We start from the raw sequence: 22360 nt of genomic DNA on the forward strand, positions 1-22360 counted from the left end.
AGCCATGTTGAGGACCCCAAGGACCCTGGGGAGAGGGCAAAGCCACAACGGTGAGGCTCAGAGAAATGTCCAACTTTGTTCAGGGCCTGAGTGTGATAGTTGATAATGTGTGCAGAAAATACCCCTCAGAGTGTCCTCTCTTCACCCCTGGATATTTATGATCCGAAGACAGTTCTCCATCAGAGATGGCTCCTACTGAGTTTAGCTAAGACTATCTACTTGATCCAGCTGTATCCCATAATCCCTGCCTCCCTGTTGATTTCTTTATGATAAACACACATACTAAACTTCTGGGTTGCTGACGTTTCTCCATCGGAGAGGCCAGGTCACCCAACCCCAGCTTCCTGTCCATGTATGTGGCTTCTTGTCTTTTCCTCATTCTCCTACCATCCTAGTCAGGTCCATCCCTGAAACTGGGCTAGCTGTGGCAAATACCAATAATAAATACACGGTGAATTTCAAAAATTGCTAAGACCCCATTCTTTACTTTAGCTAAATTCCAAATTTAGCAGCAAATACTTGCTGATGCTAAACATAATTGATCCACAGTGCACACATATGTACAAAAATCACATTGTGTACCCTGCATGGATGTAAAATTAGAATTAAATTTAAATATCAATTAAAGGTAATACCTTCTTATATTCATTTATTTTGAATGCTGAGTGTGCATGTGCTACAGTGAGTATGTAGATCAGTAGACAGCTTGTTCAAATCACTTCCCTCTCTCCACCATGTGGGTTCCAGAACTCAAGCTCAGATCAAGTCCCCTTATCCACTAAGCCCTGTCATTCAGCGTCTGCCTGCATGATTAGCATGAGGAAGTTTATGGGATCAGAGGAAGCAGCATTGCTTTGCTCTGTTCTTTACTAGAACTCGATTTCAGATGCAGGTTTTGCAAGGTGCTAATTTTCTGTTTCCTGAAGGAAGAGGTAAAGGTAATTAGATAAGGAGAAGAATAGCTGGCCATGTTGACTGGGTTCCAGGAGGGTAATTGGCATAATTGTCAAGAGTCTTCTGCTCCCTGGGAGCTAACCATGAGTTGTCTCTACATCACCCCTCTTAGTAGACGGTGGGTTACACTGTACCCAAAGCAAGAAAGCTAAGACCTGCTCACTCTCTTCACACACCCCTGCAGCCCCTGGGAGGTAAGAACACTCATAGAGTAGGACCAACCCTACAGGCTTGAAGGTCTATATTGAACAGCTAAGCCTGACCCTACAGTTCATGGCAAAAAAAAGCTGCTCCTTGCTGTCTAGTTTCTGTTGCTGTCACCTCTCTTTTGTGTTCACATTGGGAGTTTTGTGATTTAAAGCAAGTGCACAGAAACCAGGCAGCCAGTGCAAAATAATTGCAGGCTGGGGGTTTGTTAGCATGCACTGCAATTGCCAGAATAACCCTGAATTAAGGGCGAAAAGCAAGAAATCCTGCTTATTGACTGTCCAGAGCACAGGATCAGTTGGAAGTACCTTGCTGTTGCCCTGCCAACAGTTAGCTACCTAGGGGAGACTCATTTGCAGACATCAGATTTTCATTCAAAAATTTAGTTTGTTGTTCTTGTTGTTGTTGTTGGTGGTGGTGGTGGTGGTGGTAAGTGTTGAGATACACACGCACACCCAAGCGCGCACACAGAGAGAGAGAGAGAGAGAGAGAGAGAGAGAGAGAGAGATTGTAGGCTGCAGAGTGAGAGATATTGAAACTGTATACAAAACAGGTTTTTTTTAAATAATAGGGGCACAAATGTGCATATGTTTGCACAAAACAAGCAACGTGGGTGATAGGATGCACACATTCTTCTTTGGCTGCCTCTTGCCCATCTCCAGACTTTGGAGCACGGGTATGCACGAGGACACCTTCCTCTTCTCTGTGATGCTTGCGCCTAAGCACTCCTACCCATTTATCCTATGCCAGCTTATTGTTGCACATCAAAATACAGATCCTCAGGTCTGTATTTGTGGAGACAAATACACATCCTCAGGTGTGTATTTGTGGGGTGGAGAGGCTGATGAAGTGGGCTGCTATCTAATTAGTTTCATGAAAAGCTTTTGTGGCATAACAGAGGAGAGGGAAATAAAGAGCCTCTCGCTGTCTGTCTTTCAGAAGTCTGAGAGAGGAGCTTTCTGCGGATTAGTGTTCCGAAGTAGAGGAGCGTTTTCCCAACCCTTTCAGACGTCTCCTCCCATGCAGCTTTACAAAGATTTCTGCTATGCTCCCCTCTGGACTGCATTTATTTATTCCTACTGTGGAAGGGCGGCCACTTGCCTCTGGCCTCAGAGCCAATCAGGGACCTCATTCTGCAGCTTCGTTAGATCCTTATCAGCAAAACCAACGCTGTGCTAGCTGCTCCGAACCCTGTCCTGACAACAGTCAGACTGGCGACTGACAGCAGGAGGGGACGCTGCCATCCAAGGTGCCACTGGAAAGCCCAGGACTGAACAGGATCAACCTTGCTGTCAAGATGTGTTTTGCTCTGGTGATTGAGGGGCACAGTTAGGAACTTCTCCAGGGCTTGAAAAAGGTGGTTACTTTTAAGAAGTCTTTGTCAGCAGAGATGACTCTCCTGGCTAGTGAGTGACATGATGCAGATGACGAGAGACAGCTTTGCATGTTTTTCTTATTGATAGACAGTCACTGAGGGATGCCGGCGATCAAGGCTTCCCTAGCATGCCCACACCAGCCACTCTGCACCTTCCCAGTGGCCGTCTCCTCTCATCCATTAGTCTCATTGGGGACTTTTAAAGATGCCCAGGCCACTGTTTGTACAGCTGCTTGGGAAATGGAGATGCTATCTGAGTCACTGATCAGCAGTTCTGTGTGCTACCCACTGCCTTTTGCAGAAGAGAGGGAAAAAAAATCCACGTTCCAAGGCATTACTTCAGATCAAAAGCCTGTTTTGAAACCCTTAACTGATGCTGCCTTTGTATTTTTTCCTCTCTCCTTTCTAGGACTCCATCTGCAGATGTTCTGAAAACCTCTGAGTCTAGAAATTGATTATTCACCCAGGATACCTAATTCAAGGTATTAGCTCTTGTCAGAAAGCTTTTACATCTGAGCTCGGTGCTGCAAATTACACTTTGGCAATAGCTGGAAACGGGAAAGTTGGATGGAGAATAAAGGATAAAAGTGATTTTGTAAAATAATCAAGTATTTAAAATCTCCCTGGTGGTAGTGAGGGTCTGCTACCTGTGACTCACACTCAGCTCAGTCCCGCCAGCCTGCCTGCCAGCTCTGGCTTATTTGCGGGCCCTTTTGCTACAACCGTGTTTGGGTTTGGATTTAATTCTCACCCTTTTCCCTTTTTCTCTTGATACCTCCCCCCATTCCCTACACCCCAGCTCCCAGAACTCAGCCAACCAAGGAGTTTGGAAGACTTTGCAACTTTGGACCAAGCACAATGAAGTATTCCCGCTGGACTCTGCTGCTTGCCGTGTTGGGCACACAGCTGCTGGGAAGCCTGTGTTCCACCGTTCGGTCCCAGAGGTTCCGAGGAAGGATACAGCAGGAACGAAAAAACATCAGACCCAATATTATCCTTGTGCTCACTGACGACCAGGATGTGGAACTGGGTGAGAATCTGACTTTTTGATTTGCCAGTCTATTTGATTCAAATGCTTTCCAGAGCCTTGCCTGTATCAGTGGTATCGGTGGTCCTTTAGAGGACCAGTGCTTTGCTAGCTGCTGCTAACAACCATCTGGTTTACAAACTGAACTCGTATGGCTCATAAACTATTTGATTTGTTTCAATATTACTTCTCTGGTATTATATCCATCCTGTTACAGTATTAAAGAACACTTTCAAACAGGAGAAGAAGATGGGAAGCCTGGGAATCCACAGAGGTCGTGGACTTTATAAACTTTATAAACTCTGGACCAAGGGAATGGTGGCTCACTCCTGTAGTCTCATAACTTGGAAAGTAGAGATGAGAGATCAGCAGTTTAAGGTGATCTTAGCTAACTGTGTAGTGAGTTGGAGTCAGCCAGAGACACGAAAGACCCTGTATCAAAAAGAAAAGAGGAAAGTGGAAAGAACAAAGTTAATTTGAGAACTACATGAGTTAAGTGTGTCAAAGTTCATGAGAGTGTGACTTTCTCTGAATGTATATAAAAGATTGAGTCAAGGAATTTTCAATGGCTACTTAGAGAGTGACTTACCCATTCATAGCTTGCTGAAGTAACTGTACAACTGTAGGTGACTAGGCTCAAATTTTCATTCATTCATTCATTCATTCATTTGAAACTGAATCTCAGGGTGTGACCTATGGCTGTCATGGGACTCTCTGTGTAAACCAAGTTGGCCTCAAACTCAGAGAGATCTGTCCAGCCCTACCTTCTGAATGCTGGGATTAAAGGTGTGCACCGCCATGCACAGATGTAATACATGTAGTTGAAATGTAACAGTGTTCCACATATCTTTGCAGTATCTCGCCATGCCTGGGTTTGTACTTTGGAACTGTATCTCCTGAGTTTATTCAAGAGCACTCAAATGAAGTGTGCCAAGATTTAGTGGTTTCAGCTTACCTCTAACATCTTGCTCTTTAACTGCCTAGCCCTGGGCCCTTATTTGTAAGCCCATAGCCAAGACCTTCCTGAGTAGTTTATGATAAACACAAAATTCATCCTGCAGGCTGTCACCACCACTCCCCAACTCCACTGCGGTACTCCCATCTTTGCTCCAGGCATTGATCAAATGAGCCTGCCCGTGCTGTTCAATTTGACCATAGGGAGAACTTTGCAGAGAGATCCCAAGGTTTGGTCTTGAGGATCAGACCATGAAATAACAGCAAAGTTGATTCTTGGAGTTTAGCTGGGAGCTAATGTACTAAAGGCCACTGGGGGGGGGGGGACCATTGTTGAGTCTGCTTTCTCATTTCATATTTAAACAATAAAAAGTATATTGATTTTCAGGGTCTTTGTCAGAATGAAAGGCCATGCACATATGGCTTTATGATGAACACTCCTGGCTGTTCATTCATATTCAAAACCTACTCATTCCCTTCCAGGAAAAGAAAATGTAGGGCTCAAGTCTGACTTCATCTTCCCTAACACCTATCACATCCTGGCAGAGCTGACATCTCTAGTCGCACCTTGTTTCTGCAGCATCTTGGTTCCTTCATGCCCATTCTCCAGTGCATGGCTAGAGCTACCTTTAAACGACTGTATCAGGTCACCCTGAATTAAAACCCTTGAGTGACCGCTGTGCTTTCTCCTTGTAGCATGAACCCTGTAGGCAAGTGAGCTGAGGTCTCCCATCCCAGTGGATCTCAAGGGTTCTGCCATTCCCTAAAACCGTACTCTGTGCACAAAGAAGCAGTTTTGCTTATGGAAGTCATGTGCTGGCTCCCACTAATTTCTCACATCCCATGTGAGTCTTAACATCTCTATCTCTCCCCTTGTATCTCCCTGGAGAAACAACAGCTGTCACAAGCAGTTCAGGTGTTCCATGCCTCCCTTATTTCTCAGCCCACCATACCTCTCCAAGCCTGCCCCTTCCACACACCCCAGAGGTCAGGGCTGTTCTCTTTATTCTATAGTTGCCATTTTAGACAACAGTAGGTGTTCAGTACACTTGGGCTAGATACACATCAGTTCTGAAATAGCTAACCCAATTCCCAGAAAGGGATGTAGGCATCCATCATGTCCTTCTTCAACACTATGGTGCTGACTTTAAAATAAATTTAGGAATTACTGGTTATACTTACTTTTTAATACAATTCAAGTTTTTTGCCTTATCCTACACTGTATTCATTTAGTAGATGTTTACAGGGAAATTGCTAAGTGCTGTATTCTCTGGGGTGTACAAAGATATAGTGGTAAACCCTCTCAGTCAAGCCTGTGCCTTCCTACCTGTCTTGACCTCCTTTCTGCAATTCTCTAGCCAGATGACATGATGAACATTAGCCCATTGGGTTTTCCAAGTAATCCTCAGAAGTGGTTGCTCTCACTACCCTGAGTTTACACAAGGCAAAAAGAGAGGATTAGAGAAGTCTCGGATTAGTAGATGATGAACCAGGACCTGTCTTTGGCCCAGATCATCACAGCTGCAGCTTGAGCCAGTCTCTCACATCTGTTGAGCCATCATCGAACAATCACTAAGACCTTCCTAAAATCAACCTGTCAATGCCTAGTACTCTCTGGGTTCTGGGAGACCAGCACAGAAGTAGGAGATGGGCCGGCCCTCCTTCTCCAGTTGTGCCACCTGGTGATGAGGAAGGACAGTCAAGCATGGCCCAGGAGTGCAGAGACCTTCTCAGCCATGTTGGTGGTGGTGGTGATCACCAACCACCTGTGATTGGTGTAACATTGATCCTGTGTAACATGCACATAGTTTCTCCAGAGCCTCCTTATTGCATTGATTGTTCTTTGATTTTGTTCCCAAAACCATTTTTAACAAATTTGGTCTGTTTGTTCAGGCACATTGTTGTGCAACCAATCTCCAGAACACTTTTTTTTTCTTTTTTCTTTTTCTTTTTTTTTTTGGGGGGGGGGCATGTTGAGACAGGGTTTCTCTATATAACTCTGGCTGTCCTGGAACTCACTTTGTAGACCAGGCTGGCCTCGAACTCAGAAATCCGCTTGCCTCTGCCTTCCAAGTGCTGGGATTAATGGCGTGCGCCACCACTGCCTGGCCAGAACACTTTTCACAACCTAAACTGAAACCTTCTACCATTGAACAGCTACCGTCTTGGACTTCTTCCTTGCCCTAGGAGCTGAAATTTTGTGACAGACTTTAAACTTACACAGTGTAGCATTCTCTTGGTCCAGCCCTGCTCTAGAGTGGGGATGTGTTATATTCCATTCCAATATACTACATAAATCACACATTTTTAAATCCTCTATGCTTACTGTTGGGAATTTGAGTTGTTTCCTTCTTTTAGTGCAAGTAAACAATACTGCTATGACCATGTGTGTGCAAGGATCTTCAAGAGTTTCTTTTCAACTCTTTTACAAAAGAAAACATTATACCTGGAAGTAAGATCACTGGCTGGGTTTTTAAGTTTTTAACATTTCATATTATCTTTAATATATAATTATATCATTTTAATTTTATCTTTAGTATGGTTGGAAATAACAATGTTTTCCATAGCAACCACACTATTTTTACATCCCTTACAGCTGTGCGCAAGTGTGAAAATTTGTCCGGGTTCTTCCTGACACAAGTCATTTCTCTGTCTATTTGCTTTTGTGTTTGTTGTTGGTCCATTGTTCAAGATGCTAGCTCACTGTGATAGTGATGAACTGGGGTTTATTTAGGTTTTTTCTTTTACATGTAGTCTACTACACCATTGCTTTGGTAATTTTTTTTCCTGGAAGGCTAAAGCAGTTGACTGCTGAGCCTCCAGAAAAGCTGCTACACACTTAGAAAAAATGCTTAGAAAATTATGAAGTTTTCAATAGACTATTTGTCTTATTTGGAAAGAATGAGACCGTCCTGAGCCTGTCTGGAAAGACAAAGAGTGAGCAGGGCTCTAATTACGTTATGAGAGCAAAGCTAGGAAGGAAAAGCATTCATTCACTCTGTCCTCAACTGTGAGGGCAAATAAATAAACTAGTCCTTTGTAAAGGGAGGGAGACACATGAGGAATTCATTACGGAAAGTGGTAGAACCTTACATGTGGTTCCAGAGAGCACTGGTCTACACTGCTGTGAGTAAATCGTGTCATCCCACCCACAAAGACAGGATAGACAGCAATCAACACCCCAGGAGGAAACGACCTATAGGGAGCATGCTCATGGCTCAATTCAGCACCCCATCACTGGGCTTCCTCCAGAATTTAAGAAACCCCTGATTTTAATTTTAACAGGGTAGGTCCTGCAGTTAAGATAAGGACTCAAAGACGTTTATAAAAACAGCAGATTATGTGTTAGCATACCGCTTCTTGAAGTGCTCTCCGCATGCTCTGCCTCAGTCCTCTCTCTAGTCCTCTCACCGACGCCCCAGACACACCCCCTCAGCATCATTCCTTTGCCCACAGGACGCATGCGCAGAAACACCAGTGTGAAGTTCAGGACAATGGCTACTTCTGGGGAGACTAGTCACCAAGAGCATCCACGGCATCTGTGTTTTATTGTGACTAAAATGCACAAGTGCACTAGTGTGTGTGTGTGGAGGGAGGGGGAAACCTCAGCCTTGTTAGATTTAATAAAACTAGATGTGTGACCCATTCTGTTCTTGCCTGAACTTTTAAATATTACATATCAAAAGAAAGACATTTGAAATACCTGAGAAACTCTTCACTTTCTTCAACTTGAATTAGCAAGACAGAGAATAGATGCTCACTCTCTCCTAAAGTCTGCCTCTCATCCCTTGGTCCCACTTTGAGAAGCAAACGACTGTTAGTCCACAGAGAGCTGACCCTGCCCTATCAGTTTCTACTTTCCCTTCGATCACAAATGGAATTAAGCCATAAATGTGTGGAGATACTTTGCCTATTTAAACTAGAGTGCTGTGGGGTTAGTCTGTGAGTATGTGTTATTTGTCTATTACATTAAAAAAAAAATAGCCAAGCCAAGAATGGTGCCACATGAATTTAATCCCATCATTCAGGAGGCAGAGTGGATCTCTGTGAATTTAAGGCTACATAGTCAAGTGCCAAGAACTGACTTTATTCAAGACCAAGACTTTAAGATATTTTCCTTTCCTATTCAACTCTTTTCTCGTTTTTAGTTCTGAAGAGTGAGAACTGCACTCCTCTGAGATAGTCACAGGCTAGCTCCCACGAGGCCCTTCAGCCACCCCCTTAGCTGTGGTTTGGCTCCCGGGACAGCCAGCTCCGCTCAATCCCTTTGGCCTCCCAACCCCTGACCCAAGAGCCTGCCACTCTCAGTATTCCCCCACTGCCTGTACTGTGCGGTCAGTAGAGAGTTCTATAAACCCACATGTCTTGTGAGTGTGAAATCTGAAAAGACAGAGGCCAGGTGAGCTTCTCACATCTGCTGCTCCACATGTGAACTGCGACTGTGCAGGCATGCAGGCATGCAAGTCTGCCTCTCATGCCCACAGCTCTCAGTGTCTAAGGGCCTTGGCTCTTTGGGGGGGGAAGAGAGGAGGGAGCTTTAGTGACCTGGAAACATTCCAGACAGATTTATTACCTTTCTGTTCTCCTCCTTTCCCACTTGTTTCTCCCTTTAGGTTTTAGCTGAAAACATCTTGGTTTCCCCTACCCTAATTCTCCCTCCCCACACCCACTTCCCACCCCACTGAATAGTTTTGACAGAAAAATACTCGCTTTGTAATTTTTCTTGTGTTTTTAGATTCCAATATTCACTATACCGATACATTCATGTTTAATATGGGAATGGTTATTTTTGAGTATCCCATTATTCTTTGCCACAGGGGTGATAATGGTTAGCATGAGAAATCATGCTGCACTAGAGAGACTATCTATATATTTAGTACCAACCTTCCCTAATCAAAAAAGCTATGAAACTGGCAACCATGTGCATGGTTGGAGTGAGCAGAGGAACACTGCTATCTGCAGGACACTGGACATGAGTCCTCCACACTCTGCTCCAGCTCCATGCCTGCTGCTTCTTCACCAAGCTACACTCTTATCCCTCTGGAAGCACAAGACAAAATAAGCCGTTCCTCCTGACTGCCTTGGCCATGGTGTTGTATCTCAGCAACAGAAAAGTAACTCATATAGGACTCCAACAAATACCAAACATATTGGGTACTCAAATCCCACATATAAAATGGGATACATATCCTGCTATTTACTTTAGATTACTCATAATCCCCAATACCATGCAAACATTTTGTTAATACTAGTTATGCTGCGTATAGTTTGGGGAATGATGACTGGGAATAAAGTGTCTCCGTGTGTTCAGCACACATTTATTTATTTATTTATTTATTTATTTATTTATTTATTTATTCATTGGTCTACTGGATTTTTTGGAACCTTTTAATATCTTTGAGTGCTTTCAATCTGCAATTGGTTTGAAAGCCGCAATGGGGAGCCCACAGATATGGAGTGCCAACTGTGTGGCCATAGCAACAACTTTCCTGCATCAAGGGAGCCCATCATAGCAGCAAAACATTTGCTTCTTGACAGCCCTGGGAATGAGTGAGGAGCGCTCCTTTTCACAGAAGAGAAAGACAAATCCAGAGAGGTTAAGTGAATTGCTCAGGCCGATCTGTGGCAACATCTGGATGTTGTTGAATTGCTCAGGCCGATCTGTGGCAACATCTGGATGTTGGTTGTTTGTCTGTTTTTTGAGGTAAGAGTCTTGTGTAAGCCAAATAGCCCTCGAACTCACAGCCCCCACACCTCTGCCTCCAGAGCACTGAGATCAACAGCAGGCACTCCTAGCTATGTTACAGGGCATATGTTATAGGCTTTGGTATAATTTGTCAAAGACCATCAGTGGGGCAATCAGCAGGGGCAGATAACAATGTAAGGCTGTGTGATTGACAATCTTTAATCTATGCACAGCTAAAAGCAAGAGGAAAATGTTTGGTGCTTCCTTCCAGGATCGTACCAGCTGAAAGAAGCAGCTTAAATCCCTGTTTTGTCATCTATGTATTCCCAGAATCCTACCTATTAGAGGCAGCCATTGTTGTGCACATGCCTGTTAGCTATGGAGGCCTAATCTACAAGGCTCCCCTGTCCCAAACCTCTGCTGCCACGGTACTGATGGCTCTGGAGATACGGGTTCTGGGGTCTGCTGCCTCCTCCCCAAGGCCAGATGAAGCAGAAGGTGACAACGCAGGTAGGACTTTGTTCGTGCTTCAGGGTCTTGAAAGAATCCACGCCATAGCCAATACTCAGGCCACCTGGAAATTGGGAGCATAGCTTCTGGGGCTGAGTGCTTGAGACTGTGTAGCTCTAGGTATGTGGCCTAACCCTCTACAGCTCAGCAGTATCTGGAACGTCACTGGCAGCCACAGCACAAATGGTTACTGTTAGAATCAAATGGGCATGAAGTACCTAGAGGAAAGCTGTGGAGGATACATCCCGTTTTCAGTCCATCTTAGAGCCTTGGAACTAAAATGATCTAAGCCTCTTAGATCAATCACCATAAGGAGGATGTTCACCCAAGTCTCTCCCAGTTCTTAGTGCCTTTGATTCTGTGTCCAGCCTTGAACACATAACCTCAAAATCTGTCCAAGTGTGGGCCAGCATCAAGTAGCTTCAGCATACGGGAAGGGTTAGAAGCGAGATCTCATCCCCAGACCAGATATGTTAGCTAATTGCTGGAGAAATCAGGATGACAACACAGCTTAGATAATTAAAAACCAGACAGTGGAGATGAGCGGTTCCTCTAGCTACGAACTAGGCTAATGAAAACTTAACCCCGGTTTTTATATTATTATGACTTTCAATCAGATTCCCATCCCTGTCCCACATTTGCAGTCCAAATGTGTCTGTAAGCAGGAGGTATCCACTGGGGATGCAGGACCTCGGGTGATGGCCTCCAGCTGCGGTCTTTCTTTTCTTTCCTTTCCTTTTCTTTTTTTTTCTTTTCTTTACTTTTCTTTCTTTCTTTTTTTTTAACTTAACAAAGGCCTATAGAGGAAACTTTGAGAGCTGGTTCTTTGAAATAGACTATTAGGCAACGTTTGCTGCTTTTCTTACCTGAGAATTGAGTACCACATAGCCCTAAACAGGAGAGAAGAGGAGGCTGGGGAACATCTTTGGAAGTCTTTCAACTTTCTCATCTTTATTCATAAATTCATGTTCAAGACGTTTCCCACCTATGATCCCCCAACACGAATGTAAAAGGCAACCCTCTGCCATGGGTTTCTCTTTGATCTTTTGTGAGGCACATTCATTTCAGTTACTCTGCATCATCAGTGAAAGCAGTCGCATTCCAGATTCCTTCTTAGTGCTGGAAGTCTGAGCCATTAGTCAACCCCACCCTCCGCCACGAATTACAGCCTCCCTTGACTCTGCTTCTGGAACCCTGAGTGCTAAGCAGGGCAGGGCAGGGTGTCATCAGCAGCCCTTTGGTTGTGATCTTGAACGCACACACCATCTCTGCTGTTGCTGCAGCAACACCTCTCAAAGCTTTGCTCATCACATTCCTCGCCTGTAACTAAGCCGTACTCTGCCTTTATTGTGTGGCTCTGATCAGATCCCAGGATGTCTGCCTAGCATCTAGGCTGTTCTCATTGCTTCTCCGGTCACACCTCATCAAGAAAATGCTCCATGTTCCTAACCATGGTGTTCACAGAGTTCTATTGCTCTTCTCCTCACTGGAGCCTCAGCCATGCAGTCCTCCCTGTGTCCCCAGCAATGTCTGCTCCCACCCACCTGACAATTCCTTCCTCTTTTCATGTCACATCATCATCTCAGACTTCCTGTCAAGCATATACACTCAGGAAAATTTTCGGAGAGAACTGAGGCGTCAGCCCAAAGTGGGTGTGTACTCTATGTCATGTACTGACTATGAAAGGTGCCTGATCTCCAGAAGAACACTGAAAGGAGGAGCAGTCACAAGCACCCTGCACAAAACCATAGTGAAGTTCTAATGAGACGCAATGAGAAGCTCCCCACACACTGTCCTGTGCACTGCGTGAATAGAAAACACTCTGGAGTAGGTCCCATTTTCCTTGGAAACCAAAGACTTCCCTCCTTTCTTTGGAAAGAGTGTCACCTGTTAGAAATCGGAGGCTCTGGGATTCAAACGCAATGGGCTTGACTGTAGCTCTCTGTAGTACATTTCTTGACAAGTCCTGAAAAAGACTACAGAATTTGGCCTGTGCCTTTCTGTGGGGAGGGTGGGGGAGGGGGGAGGGGGAAGTGTTTCAGCGGCAGTCAGAGGAGTGGAGCAGAAGTGAGCATTTCACCTCACCCTTAAAGTTAGAACTATTTTGCATTCATCCACATACTTTTGAGCAAAAAGACAACCTAACCTTAAAAGTGGTGTGTAAACTGTCCAAGGCATAACCCAATAGTCTTATCCAGATAGAAACACGGGCAGATATTGGTTAGCTTGCTAGAGGATAGCAAGTTACCTCGAAGATACCTTTTTCCCCACTCCCTCCTTATGACCCTCTGTCCGGTTACAGGTATCTTGGGGGATCTTTTGCTTTATAGGGTTTTTTTTTCTGCATTGGAATTAAGATTTAAATGTTGTATCTGCTAAACTCCGGTGTCCTTAGGCTTTCCCTGTGCTTAGCAGGATTTTGCAACTCTGTACCAAGCTATTGTTTTCTCAGGATGTTCAAAGGCTCAGGACACTGGAATCTCCCTCATATCAGAAAGTCTGGCTTTAATTACATGATTAGCCTGCATGCTTTTTCCTTTGTGGTTTAAAGAGGAGAGAGATTGAAATGTGCTTACTATTTATTCTACAGAATGTCTGAGATGTTTGGATCCCAAATGGCTTGTTTTGTTCTAGAAATGAGAACTGATAGAATTGTAGACTCCTTCACACAGGGAAGGGAACTAATAAATGAGGGAACAGACCTATCTACGTGCCTTATGGAAGTCCCCACAGGGTGTGTTTTGCTAACCAGTGTCAGACCTGTGCCTTTCAGGTTCCCTGCAAGTCATGAACAAGACGAGAAAGATCATGGAACAGGGTGGGGCCACCTTCACCAATGCCTTTGTGACCACGCCCATGTGCTGTCCATCACGCTCATCCATGCTCACTGGGAAGTACGTGCATAACCACAACGTCTACACTAACAACGAGAACTGCTCTTCTCCCTCGTGGCAGGCAATGCACGAGCCTCGGACCTTTGCTGTGTATCTCAACAACACCGGCTACAGAACAGGTAAAGCATGACGTTCCTTCCCCCCACAGTCTCAGATGAGGGGAACTGCACTGGGTAATATTATATATGAGAAGTTCCAGGAGACTCAACAATGAAGAGTCTAACTTCTCTCGTCTCTGCCTTGGTCCATGTTCTGTTGCTATAACAGAATCCACGAGGCAGGGTCACTTACTGAAGAAAAAGGTTTAAGGAGCACACAGTCAGTGGGTCAAAAGTACAAGAACATGCTGGCAGCTTCCAGCAGATGATTTTATTCTCAGTCATTAATGGCAAAGAGTGAAAAAAACAAGTTAAGTGCCCTGGGAACACAAGGCTGGCCTCACTTCCTAGTAACCTTCTCAGCAGGCAACAACTACTCCTGGGAAAGGTACTTAGCAACCTACGTAGGTCTAAAACACTCAAATTTTAAAGAAGATAAGCCATATTAACACCAGAGCAAAAAGTGTTTTCACTCAGGAGGATGGACCAATGTGACATCCCTTATAGAAAACCCAGGACTTGGGCTGGAGAGACCACTCAGTGGTTAAGAGCACTTCCAGAGGTCCTGAGTTCAATTCCCAGCAACCACATGACCATCAGTAATGGGATCTGATGCCCTCTTCTGGTGTGTCTGAAGACAGTAAATGACTGTGTACTCACATACATAAAATGAATAAGTATTTTGAAAAGAAAAGAAAATCCAGGATTCTCAGTGGGTGCCGTATGAAAAAATTCCCATGAGGGCCCCCAGCGGGTGGAATATTGCAAGGTGACATGCCATGAATGAGGTTACATTCCCTTCACAAATCTCAGGGGTTCATGGGAAAACTTGGGGATTTTCTTAGATGCAGGTAGCCCCTGCTGGTTTTTCGGGGGAAATCTCCAAAGTCTGTTCACTCAGTGTCTATGCAAGAGCCCCGGATGTGGTAGATGAGCCAAGTAACTTCCTGAATGGATGGATGAGTACTCTAGTCTCTGTGGACCCTCCTCATATGTTCATTTACTCAAACGTAGTTAATGGGGCTTGAACCATTGCTTCAGCTGAAGTCTCAGGACTGAGCATCCACGGTTCCTTCCAGCAGAGGAGCTGTCTCTGTTGTCCCAGCTCCCAACCCTGAACCTGCACACAGCAAAATGAGGGTTATGGTTAGCTGGGATTTTGAAAACTGGACTCTTTTGAGAGGGATTCTGAGGCAGGAATGAAGAAGAATGGCTTCCTGGGAATATTATCCTAAAGCCCTTATCCTCCAGCACTGGGCACTGCTTCCAGTTTACTTAGCATTTCTTCATGGATGCACATGGAGGGTTCGCCTAGTCAAAGTAGGGTTGGGATCTCTACCTCAAGATCCACTTAGATTCAATCATATGAAGTGAAGATGTCATCAAAACGGCTTATTGGAAATAATTTTTGGGCCTCCAGAGTATGTGTTCTCAAAGCTTAAAACTAAAGAATTTCAGAAAAATATTCTTTTGAATCTCTGTTTTTAATCTCTCCCAACAGGCTCAGAAAATACGTAGTCATTTTCCTTTTTACAGCAAACCCCATGGGCACTTAATTCTTGTTATTTGTGGATGAAATGGTTGATTGTACATATGGGAGCTTCACCACATAGGTATCAGAGGATTCCGATTCACAGAGGACACCCCCTGTTATCTCAAGGGTGTTTGCTTCTGGTTAGTGGGGACTTACAGAGGGTATCTTCTCCTAGTATGTCCTCTCACATTAATGGTTTAAATTTATGGCACCTTTCATTTTAGGACTCTCAAGCAATTTGCAAATCCACCAAGCATCCGTGTCATCCAGGTTGGCAAATGTGAGTGACTGTACCATACAACAAGAGTAGGGGCTTCAGATACTATGTATGGCTAAACCTCAGAAGCAGGTTTAAAACAGTCCCCTAATACCCGGTGCCTGAGTAACCATCAAATGTGTTTTGTTCATGAGAAGCGTGTGAAATTAGTGCTTTTGCTTTTCCCAGGATCCCTGTAGTAGAATGTGGAGCTGGGGAGACTGAACTCTCTGCACACCCAGAACATATGGATGGTTTTGTGCTCGGGGGTGGAGCTGCAGGGTTGGGCTTAGGGCAGCACCTAGGGTATGTTGATTTGCTTCAGGGATAACTTTCTCAGAAAAGTGAGGAAGAAGTGAATGGGCTTCTATGGCTTACCCACTCTATCTTGGGCACTTTAGTTATGTCATCTAGTTCTTACAAAAAACTTGGAGGGAGGCTATGGTACCAAGGAAGAAACCAGGACTCAAGAAGACTTGTTGTCTAAGGACAAAAGTCCCTCGCCTGATGGTGCAAGGAGCCCAGAGTACCTGGCTGCACAGTTTTCCAGGAGCCTTTTGTTTGTCTTTCATGATGGTGTCTCCTATAGTCTCGGCTCACCTCGAACTCAATACCTGGAACTTTTGATCATCCTCCCCTACCTGCAGAGTGCTGGATTATAGGCACATGTCATGGCTGTCCTCGAGATCATATTTCTGTGCATGCTATTCTCTCCTGCCTTGCTCCAAAGTGCCTCACAGACACATAGAACCCTGTAAGATGTAGACCAGTGAGTCCCCTGACACGCAGAAACAAATGGAAACACCTACCTAGTGTTCTGGCAAAGTTTGGCTCACAAAGTACGTGCTATGGATTCATATAGAAAGGCTGTGAGGAAGGACTAAACTTTGTAATTGTAGAAGCAAAAGTGGAAAAAAAGCCCTTGCAAAGTTCACTGCATCCCCAGCAAGAGAAGCAGCTTGTAGGTAGCATCGTATCCTCCAGTACTTACTTCAGATGTATTGTGTTGGGTTGGCTAAAACTAGAGAGTATTCATCAAAGAGTTTTGTCTGTTTGTTCCACAGCACAGGGTGACTCCTAACCCCTCACCTCTAAACGCTGGCATTACAGGCATGTGCCACCATATCTAGTCACCAGTGAGTCTAACCCTGATTTTTTCCCCAGCAATAAATGTATAACTACAAGACAGAGGCACTCTTGGGGATAGAGCTCTCACCAATGCTTAGGAGGGCAGGGCTCAGCTTGGAATATTACCCGATTGCAGAGGTGGTCTGTGATAAAGCCATGAAAACCAACCACAAGGCACCACAATTAAGACTGTGTGTTAGTCTCTGCAGCCCCGCTGTCCTGCTTTAGCTTGGAATTTTTCTCCAGGAACAGCAGACAGCTCCTAGAAACAAACGCTGATTCTAAAGCCAACATCTTTGCAAAACTGAGGCACATAGAGAGTGACAGAATTCATAGGGAGTGATCATCCTCTCATGCATAAGGAACTCTTTCAGGGCAGCAAGGACCCTTCCAAATTCATAGGGTAGAGAAAGCATAAAATTCACTCAGGCACTGGGATTCAGGTCAATGGACGAGTATTTGTCTAGCATGCGTGAGAGCCTAGGTTCGAGCTCAGCATCACAACTGAGGTTAGAGATCTGGGTAATCTACAGTTCTATCTGATGAGAAAGATAAAAGTATCTCAGAAAATTAGGAAACAAAATCACCATTGTGACAATAGTCACTGATCTAACCATGAACCATGGCTGCAAAATGAAGGAGATGGGGGAGAAGATTATAAACCATCATAATTATTTACAAGACACTAAACCAGTGGGGGAAAATAATTGGTTGCGGCTTTCCTAATTATGAATATACTATTTGGAATATTTAACTGTAGACTTAAGAATAACAGGGGAAATTGAAATAATGTGACACGTGAATCTCCATCTAGAGCAAACTGCAAAGCAGCGATAAATCTTAGGAAAAACAACTCCAAAAAGGCAAATTACTAAGAGGCTTATTTTGGGAGACACCCAGAATACACGGGTTTAAATGAAATGAATCGATCCAGTATTATATTTATCCTTGTATGACATGACTTTCCTCTTTCAGAACTTAGGCATATTTTTGGACTGGTTGTAGCCTAAATGTTTCTAACTTTACTCATGGAAAATGTGAGTTCATGAAAGCCAAACGTCCAAGAAGAGAAAAACACAGCGCCGCACCTATTGCGTTCTGTCCTGGGGAATGAAGTGAGAAAGGCCATGGCTTGTCTGTCACAAAAACACAAGTGTTCTGCCTGAAGTCTGCTAAAAATTATGACGGGATAGATGTTAGTATAAAACTGAGCCCCAAATCATAAGGTTAAAGAGAAAAATTATGCATGGTGGTAAGGCTGCACTGAGTGGAAGGGAAAGAAACCAAAGCAAAGCTAAAGGGTCACGGCCACTTCTCTCTCTGCCCACAATCTGCCTGAAGAATGCACACCAGTTTCCTGACATACAGTTTTCTTACCTGTCCAAAATTACTCTGCAGGTCTGCTATGCTTGCTGAAATTACCTTGATCCTTTCAGTTATGTTGTTAAAAAGTACAGTTATAAACAGTATAGGAAATCACATGAGCTGAATTTTTGACAAATCTGTTCTATTTCATGCTATAAGTGGAAGAAATCTGCAATGAAAAATTTAATTAATTGTGGGCTGGTATCTCACTGTGTTTCACAGGCTGGTCTTTGACCCCCATTCTCAAGCTATCCTCTCAGGTCAGCCTCCACTATAGACACATGGTGCCACACTTGGCTTTGTTGTATATTTTTCTTCCTGTGATAGATTAATTTACATAAAATTACCTATGTTCTCATCCTGTGCCTTTTTACAGATTTATTTTACTTGTATGAGCTTGTTTACTCTCTAGTAAAGGAATTAATTGAGAGTTTTCTAAGGTAAGACAAGCTAGTACTCTCATTTGTATGGATGATGGTGTTATAGATTTTTATTAGGCACAGAAAAGTGAAATGTTACATATATCTATTGGACCAAGGCATACTGCAGGTACACCGGACCCTGGGATATAAAGAGGCAAGAGTCCATTCTTCAAGATGCTTCCACTCCATTTGAGTAACCCAAATTCATAAGTACAGATGCATCACAAAGTAACACAGTTCTCAATTATGTCATAGTCACTACAATAAAAGTGCCAAGGCATTAAAATGTCATGACAGCATCATTCACTATACTAAATAATTTTTAGTAAGTACCACATCTTTTACAGTTACTATGATGTAACAAAGGATTTTCTTCAGACAGTGAATGCATTTTTTTCTAATGCAATAGATTAACCTAGGCAGAAGTCGTATGACACCTCCCCTCCTCCCCTGACACACACACACTAACAGTTATAACCCAGTCTTTCTTACTTCTTCTTTCCAGATTCAGCCACTACCCTACACAGCTGTGAAGGCCAGTGGTAATGTCTAAAGGAACAAAATGGTTCTGAAAGCCAGGTCCACGTTGAGTAACTCTAATAACACCGTTACTGGAAGGGGGAAGAAAATTCAGTACTTATACCCAAGCATTGGCATGGTAGTGTGGACCTGGGAATCAAGTTCACTTTAGAGAGAGACATAGGTGAATAATACACATGGAGCAGATTGATTGGAAGCCTAGAAGATCAAGTGTAGAGCACTGCCAAGACATTGAATATCCAGAGAAGCCAGGGGATGAGTAGAGATGGCTGGAGGCTCCAAAATGATGAGACTAAGTTGCGCTGCCGTCCTGGGCCTGGGCACTCTTTCAGTGAATGTGGTCGGCAACAGCACATCTGGAATCCTGAGTACATTTTTCACTCTCCATGAACACAAAGACACCGAAAACTTGGAGGCAGTTCTGAAGGCAATGGCAAGAATTGTGAACAGACATGAAGGCATCATTTATAAGGGAAGGATTAAGGCAAGGGGCACTCACCATGGTAATGGCTAGAAATGGTACAAAGTGACCTAAAAAGTCCAGCCATGAGGGAAGGGCAGGCATGACTGGGAATGGCTGCCCTGAAGGCGGGAGCACCGAAAGGAGCAGGAAAGGTTTGAAAATTAGCTAAGGAAAATGGAAAACACGAGAGAGATACAGATACTTGGTTTCTACAAAGTAAGTCATAGAGCAAGGTGTCCTTCAACCAGAAAATGGTAAAGTACTTAAAATATGGGATTGTGTGAGAAGCCCCAGTATATGTCAAACACTGTTTTAGGTGCTTTACCTCTTGATCAGGCTCTTTGGCTCACACAACACCCCACCACTATGCTTCTCCCACTCAGGTTCTTCAGAGCGGTGTAGGAAGGAGGAGATGGGAGCAAGCCTTTAGGTGCCTACAAAGCTTGCTCTCAGCTACAAAGTCCAATTGCTATGCTATGCTCTTTTACAAAACCTCTCTGAAAGCAAATGGGTAAAAAAAAAGTAGGGTGAGGCCCCTAGGGATAAGGAGGAAGACAAAGAGTGCAGGGCAGGGTTAAGCACAAGCTCCCAGCACAGCCCCTTTCTGAACTCAGAACTAGCAGGAACAAGGGTCTGGGCTGCTTCTCAGATTGAATTCTACTGTGTTTTTGTTAGAAAGGGAAAATCATTTTGTAATTCTAGCCTGGAGAGGAAGCCAGAAGTGTCACACAGGCAAACACCTGACATTTTGTTCTACACTCATCAACCTGATTGGGAACTGGGCAGGATCATCAAACTACAGACACTGGGTCGGTGGGCCACTTGGTCCTTCACTTGCTTACACGGTCCACAAGAAAACATTCCTCCAACAAAGAAACTAGCATAGTTTTATTCTCTATTCCTCCCTTCCTTAATGATTCATCTATCTACTTATGTTATGTGCATCAGTGTTTTGCCTGCGTGTATTTCTTTGTGAAAGTGTAAGATCCCTTAGAACTTGAGTTACAGACAGACAGTTGTGAGTGTGCATATTGGGAATTGAACTCAGGTCTTCTGGAAGCATAGTCAGTGCTCTTAACCACAGGGCCATCTCTCCAACCCCAAAGTGGTATGTTTCTCAGACTCAAGTCGAGATTGTTTTCTCTCTTTTTTTTTTCTTTTTTTGGTTTTTTGAGACAGGGTTTCTCTGTATAGCCCTGGCTGTCTTGGAACTCACTTTGTAGACCAGGCTGGTCTCGAACTCAGAAATCCACCTGCCTCTGCCTCCCAAGTACTGGGATTAAAGGCATGCACCACCATGCCTGGCTGAGATTGTTTTCAAAGAAAACAACGCTAAGGAATAACATAAACTTAAGACACTTTAAAGAACTATATTCTATAGAAGCATATTAGGAGAACAAATCAGCTTTTAAATTTTGAACTAAAGTGCAAACATATTTTTTATTAAGTCCAGAATGTATAAACTCTGGAATATACTTGATACATGAGGCTCAGTGTAGGAAACATTGGTGGAGCCCTGTACTGAACAGGGATGGTGGGCAGGCCACAGGGTGAGGCAAAAGTAGACACAGAGGTTCATCGCTGTAGTCTTAGCACTTAGGAGACAGAGTCAGGAAAAATGACAATTCAAGGCCAGCCTGGGTCACATAGCCAGACATTGCCTCATAGATAGATAGATAGATAGATAGATAGATAGATAGATAGATAGATGCATACATACGTGCATACATGGATACATACATAGATACATAGATAGATGACCAAAATAAATAAATAAAGTAGAAAGAGTCTATCAAAAGGGACAAAGCTTCCTCATGAACCAGACTATGATTCCAAGAGGAAAGAAAAGGTGCACTAGAGCTACAGGGTACAGAATTCGGGGTTCAAGACAAGTCTTTGAGTGAAACAGTTTACCCTGGCCTTGATTCAAGACCAGATTCGGATAAAGAAGACAGTAAAAGTGGAGTGCCTCTCTGGGGTGCTCTACTCGGTGAGGGAGGACTTGGAAGTTTAGGAAAATGCTTGCTCTGTGGATAAGTGAAAAGCAAGGTGAACTTCTCTCTGGAGTTTTTGTGACTCATTGCTCAAATAAAAAGCAACACAATGTAATTTTGTCACCAAGAATGGCTTTCAGTGCCCCGGTCCTCACATGGCTATCACATGCCTAATCTCTTAGTCTGACTTTCTCCGTTTCCCAGTTTACTGAACAAAGGAATATATTCTGCTTTTATTCCAGGCTAGCCCTACGAAGCAGATCCCCAAGAGTACTGTGATCAGTACAATCCATGTATTTCAGTTCTACATACATTAATTGAAAATCAGAGTGTGCAGATGTCTCACTGACCAAGCCTGAGAAACTGTGCAGGCGAAGCTCGGGAGGCACCGTCATCTGAATCTCCATTTCTCCGTCACCCACCTTTCAAGACCTAATTTCCTATCTCTGCATATGTTTATGATTAATCATCTCACACAAGAAAATAATCTTTCCTTTCCCATTGCAGCCTTTTTTGGAAAATACCTCAATGAATACAATGGCAGCTACATCCCTCCTGGATGGCGAGAATGGCTCGGATTAATCAAGAATTCTCGTTTCTATAATTACACTGTTTGTCGCAACGGCATTAAGGAGAAGCATGGATTTGATTATGCAAAGGTAATTTCCAGTGTGAACCTGTATCAATCTGCTCCTGTGCGTAGTGGGGGGAAAGACGCTTCCAGGGAGGTAAGCTGTCTGCAAGATGGGCTTTCTGTGTTCTCACAATGTCCGAAGAAGAAATGTTAAGGCAATTTCCAGCTCCAGAGGAGAAGGCTGGAAAGGACCAGTGTGTTTGTCTACTGAGGTTTTCTTCCTTCTCCCTCATTAGGGTGAAAGGCAATCAGTCCTTGATGAAAGCGCCATCAGGAAAATCATACCTCCCCCTCCCTTGTGATAATGTTTGTCTGTCCC

General features: G+C 43.9%; 1 protein-coding gene across 1 annotated transcript in view; it reads left to right on the top strand.

Annotated features, from left to right (window-relative positions):
• Positions 1 to 22360, top strand: part of Sulf1 (sulfatase 1) — a 165647-nt gene that overhangs the window by 88134 nt on the left and 55153 nt on the right. The window contains exons 3-6 of the mRNA XM_085835667.1: positions 2946 to 3018; positions 3336 to 3566; positions 13487 to 13726; positions 21915 to 22066. Of these exons, the coding sequence (XP_085691793.1) occupies positions 3395 to 3566; positions 13487 to 13726; positions 21915 to 22066 (564 nt within the window). The 5' untranslated portion in view covers positions 2946 to 3018; positions 3336 to 3394. The remainder of the gene's footprint in view (positions 1 to 2945; positions 3019 to 3335; positions 3567 to 13486; positions 13727 to 21914; positions 22067 to 22360) is intronic.

This window comes from Mus caroli, unplaced genomic scaffold (genome assembly GCF_978045245.1).
Source record: "Mus caroli unplaced genomic scaffold, Mus_caroli_1 scaffold_1, whole genome shotgun sequence".
Classification (NCBI taxonomy): Eukaryota; Metazoa; Chordata; class Mammalia; order Rodentia; family Muridae; genus Mus; species Mus caroli.